Source organism: Colobus angolensis, unplaced genomic scaffold (genome assembly GCF_000951035.1).
Source record: "Colobus angolensis palliatus isolate OR3802 unplaced genomic scaffold, Cang.pa_1.0 Scaffold55, whole genome shotgun sequence".
Lineage (NCBI taxonomy): Eukaryota > Metazoa > Chordata > Mammalia > Primates > Cercopithecidae > Colobus > Colobus angolensis.
In genome coordinates this window covers 5,189,602-5,194,187 of record NW_012119043.1, presented here as the reverse complement: position 1 = coordinate 5,194,187, position 4,586 = coordinate 5,189,602, and the positions used below count along the sequence as shown (strand labels likewise).

The 4,586-nt window shown below is 44.8% G+C and overlaps 1 protein-coding gene across 1 annotated transcript in view; it reads right to left on the bottom strand.

Moving 5' to 3' along the window:
• The window catches only part of ABAT (4-aminobutyrate aminotransferase), a 79,650-nt gene that overhangs the window by 49,176 nt on the left and 25,888 nt on the right, over positions 1 to 4,586 (bottom strand). The window contains exon 3 of the mRNA XM_011961429.1: positions 446 to 561. Coding sequence (XP_011816819.1) covers positions 446 to 561 — 116 coding nt within the window. The remainder of the gene's footprint in view (positions 1 to 445; positions 562 to 4,586) is intronic.

The window sequence follows — 4,586 nt, the reverse complement described above, 5'->3', positions numbered from 1 at the left end:
GCACTGGTGCGATCTTGGCTCACTGCAACCTCTGCATCCTGGTTTCAAGCAATCCTCTCACCTTAGACCCCCGAGTAGCTGGGATCACAGGCATGCGACACCATGCCTGGCTAATTTTTTGCATTTTTGGCAGAGAAGGGGTTTTGCCATGTTTCCCAGACTGGTCTCGAACTCCTGAGCTCAGGCGATCCACCTGCCTCGGCCCCGCAAAGTGCTGGGATTACAGGTGTGAGTCACCGTGCCCAGTCCTACTTTTTTACACTATTTATCTTTTCCTTGGCCAGAACTCAGGATTACAGGACAGCATTGATTCCAACTAGATCTTCAGGGATGCATATTTCGATAAAAATAGCTCTTCACCGGTGCAGATCTTGCTTTGTTTCCAGCAAAGGAGGAAAATGAAAAATTAGAAATTAGCAAACTGTTCTTAAATGAGGACACACACGTCCTCCTTTCTTTTCTCCAGAAAGTGTCTTGACATTGCATTGTAGCAATCAGATTTCTTGGGAACTGGAGTGTGGAAACACTGGCAATGGGAGCAGTTCACAGGGGGAGCTGCGGCTGAATGGATCCAGAGAGAAATGACTGGAGAGCGTGGGATCAAATGGAGCTGCAATAATGAGGATGTCAAGGCCATGGGGAAACAGGAGCTGGGAGAGGTGGTGAAGAAAGGGTGAGAAATGGCCAACTGGGAGCTATGGGGCACAAGCCAGGAATGCTGAGGACAGGTGCAAGGCAGATGGGTCTGTTCCAAGAACTGTATCAGTTTCTATCATGTTTTCCGTAAGTTTGTTTGCAACTGTGCTATCAGAAAGGTGGGGAATGGGGGAAATTAACACATATTCAGTCTTTACTAAAATGCTAGGCTGGCCCTATTTAGGCAAACTCCCATCTATTTTAAGTAATCCACAAGTAAATACAACAATATAGATGGGTATTGTTGTTCACAGTTTACAGATGAGGATCAGAGATGTTAAGTGACTTTCCTGATGTCACACAGCTAGTGAGTTGCAGAGTCAGTATTGGAACCCAGGTTCTTGCAATCCCAATACTTCTGCGTTTCCTTCTATATCTCAATGTTGGCATTTTTAAAAGAGGAAAACAACCAAATACTACTACATTGAATATTCTCTTAATGATGACATATAACACCACACACCACAAGAGAACAGAACAAAAATGGAAGGGACAAGTAAACCTTTTCTTGGATCTCATCTATGAAGACACAAAAGCAGATTCAAGTGTGTATTGAGCACTTAGGGTGAACAAACCAGGAATCATCCGGAGCAATTTACATGGCTTGTCTCATTTAATTATCACAAACTCCTATGAGGAGTGTGTGTTATTATTCTTACATTACAGAAGAAGACACTGAGGCTCAGAGAGGTTAATTAATTTGCCCAAGATCACACAGCTAGCAAGTGGTTAGCAGGAAATTTGCCCATCTGACCTCTTTCCTAGACGCTATGAATAGAACTGAGGCTATCTTTCATTTCATCTAGTGCTAGCCTTTGAATGAAACATTCACAGCAAAACAACACACTTCTCCCAAAGGCAAATTTTGATCATGATCACAAAGATGCAAAAAACTAGTTTGAATTAATACTGAATGATCAAGCATTTTCATTCATGAATGAAGTAACACATCCAGAAGGCAAGAGTGTGTTATTGACACACACGACTAGACACAGTGGGTGAATGGTCCGTCCAGCCCGGCCCTCTGGGGCTCACAGCCCTCAATGGCCATGCCAAGCCAGAGTCCATTTTTAGCTCCAAACTATAAAGCAGGCAGCAAACATTTCTAATGTTCTCTTGATCTTTAGACTGAGAGTGATAAACGAATGTCATGTTCCCAAACGGCCAAAGTTCTGTACGTGAGCCTGGCCAGAATGAAGGTCAAGTCCTACTGGAGTTATTTGCTCTGCTTTTCTGTTAAAAAATTTTTTATCTGCTCTTGCAACTATCCACCCGACTTATTTTGTGATAAAATGCTTATTGAGGAAGATACCAAGAAGCAACATGGAAAAAAGAAAACACATTTAATTTTCTACCCAGCGATAACAATTTTGATGCAGTCTCCCACTCTCTGTATCCTATTTACCAACATAAGATTATTAGTTTTGGCCGGGCGCGGTGGCTCACGCCTGTAATCCCAGCACTTTGGGAGGCTGAGGTGGGCGGATCACGAGGTCAGGAGATCAAGACCATCCTGGCTAACACAGTGAAACCCCGTCTCTACTAAAAATACAAAAAAAATTAGCTGGGCGTGGTGGCGGATGCCCGTAGTCCCAGCTACTCGGGAGGCTGAGGCAGGAGAATCGCTTGAACCCGGAAGGCGGAGCTTGCAGTGAGCCGAGATCGTGCCGCTGCACTCCAGCCTGGGTGACAGAGTGAGACTCCACCTCAAAAAAAAAAAAAAAAAAGATTATTTGTTTTGAGGAGGCATAAAATGGTGGCCATTGGGAACACCATCTCAGATTGATAACTATCATCACATTTAATGGCCTCACAGTGACCTGATGGGTGGAGATACCATGGAGAAGCAGGAAAACACTGTGGGTATGGTTGCAGGCTGAGCCTTCCATTTTTGGCACCCTCTCTTGCTTTGAGGGAGCAACTGCCGCATTGTAAGCAGCTCTGTGAAGAGGTCCACATATCAAGGAGCTGAGAGAGTGGCTTCTGGCTGACAGCCTCCAAGGAACTGAATCCAGCCACAACCCCGTAAGTGGGACTACCAGTGGATCCTCCAACTGCCACGTTGAGCCATCAGATGAGACCACAGCCCCAGCTGACAGCTTCACTACACCCTCATCACAGACCTTGAGCCAGAGGATCTGGCTAAGTCACCCCTGGATTCCCAAACCACAGAAATTGTGAGATAATAAACATAGGATCCCATGCTGTTAAATGTGGGGGTATGTGTTATGTGGCAGCAGACAACTAATACAGTGGCTTGGGTCCTGGAGCCAACTGGGCTTAGCTCAAAAGCCTGGCTCAGCTGCTAATCAGCTCTGTGACTCTAGCAACTTAATTTCCCTGACTTGCAATTTCCTTTACCTTAAGGAGTGGTGGTGAAGGCTAAATGGATTAAAAGTAAGCTGTAATTCCTATCATTTTTTAACCCTTCCCCTGGTTGCTACTTGCCTAATAGCAATGTAGGAGAGTGCACGTATTCCTGTATCTTTGCCAACACTGTGTTTTAGAATTCTTAAAAAACCATATTCTGGCTTACTAGATATCCCAAATCAATAAGTCAAAAGAAAAGACAAAATCTCACCGTATGGTTTTCTAAATCATAAATGTGCCAAAAAGGATTCAGCTCTAGCCAAGTAAATGCAGAAGAGGTAAAGGTAAGGAACTCTGTGATTTAGCCATTTCTATTTTTTTTTTTTTTTTGGCATTGTGCCTGTATTTCAATGCTTGTGAAATGGGAGTTAGGACACTTCCCACCTTACTGTAAATACAAAGAAAGTGCTTTCCTGTGAACCATTTTTTTTTTTTTTTTTGAGACAGAGTCTCGCTCTGTCGCCCAGGCTGGAGTGCAGTGGCCGGATCTCAGCTCACTGCAAGCTCTGCCTCCCGGGTTCACGCCATTCTCCTGCCTCAGCCTCCCAAGTAGCTAGGATTGCAGGTGTGCACCACCATGCCCAGCTAATTTTTGTATTTTTCGTAGAGACGGGGTTTCATCATGTTGGCCAGACTGGTCCTGACCTCCTGAGCTCAGGTGATCCACCCGCCTCGGCCTCCCAAAGTGTTGGTATTTTAGGCATGAGCCACTGTGCCTGGCTCATATGAACCATTTCTTCTAATGCAAGAAATTTGTGAAATAGGAAGGATACGATTATTAGACCCATTTTCCTGATGAGTAAACCGAGTCTTGGATAAGGTCTATCAGTTAGGCTCACTTGGTTAATGTGTGGTGAAGCCAGTAACTCAATCATATGAATCTTGATCTAGTACTCTTCCCATGGTGTCTCCTTAGGAAGGCTCAGATGTCCTTGAGAATGACCTTTAAAGATGGTGCCACATGTGCCACCAGGCTAGAGCTCCAAAGAGCCACATCTCTTTCTTCACTGCCACATCCTCAGTACCCAGGACAGCACTTGGCATGCAGTAGGTGCTCAATAGCCTTAGTTATGGAATGAATGGATAATCTGTGCCAGACTCTCTTTCTGACTTGGAGCCCTCCATAACTACATCTTTCTGATTTATTTTAGCATAATTATGGGTAAACATTAATATGCTTATCTTACAAATAATAAATAAATAAAGCAAAACCTCAGCCGGGTGCAGTGGCTCATGCCTGTAATCCCAAGACTTTGGGAGGCCAAGATGGGCGGATCACTTGAGGTCAGGAGTTGGAGACCAGCCTGGCCAACATGGTGAAACCTCATCTCTACAAAAAATATAAAAACTAGCTGGGAGTGGTGGCAGGTGCCTGTAATCCCGGTTACTTGGGAAGCTGAGGCAGGAGAATCACTTGAATCCAGAAGGTGGAGGTTGCAGTGAGTTGAGATTGCACCACGGCACCACTCCAGCCTGGGTGACAGAGCGAGACTCCGTTTCAAAATCACACACACACACAC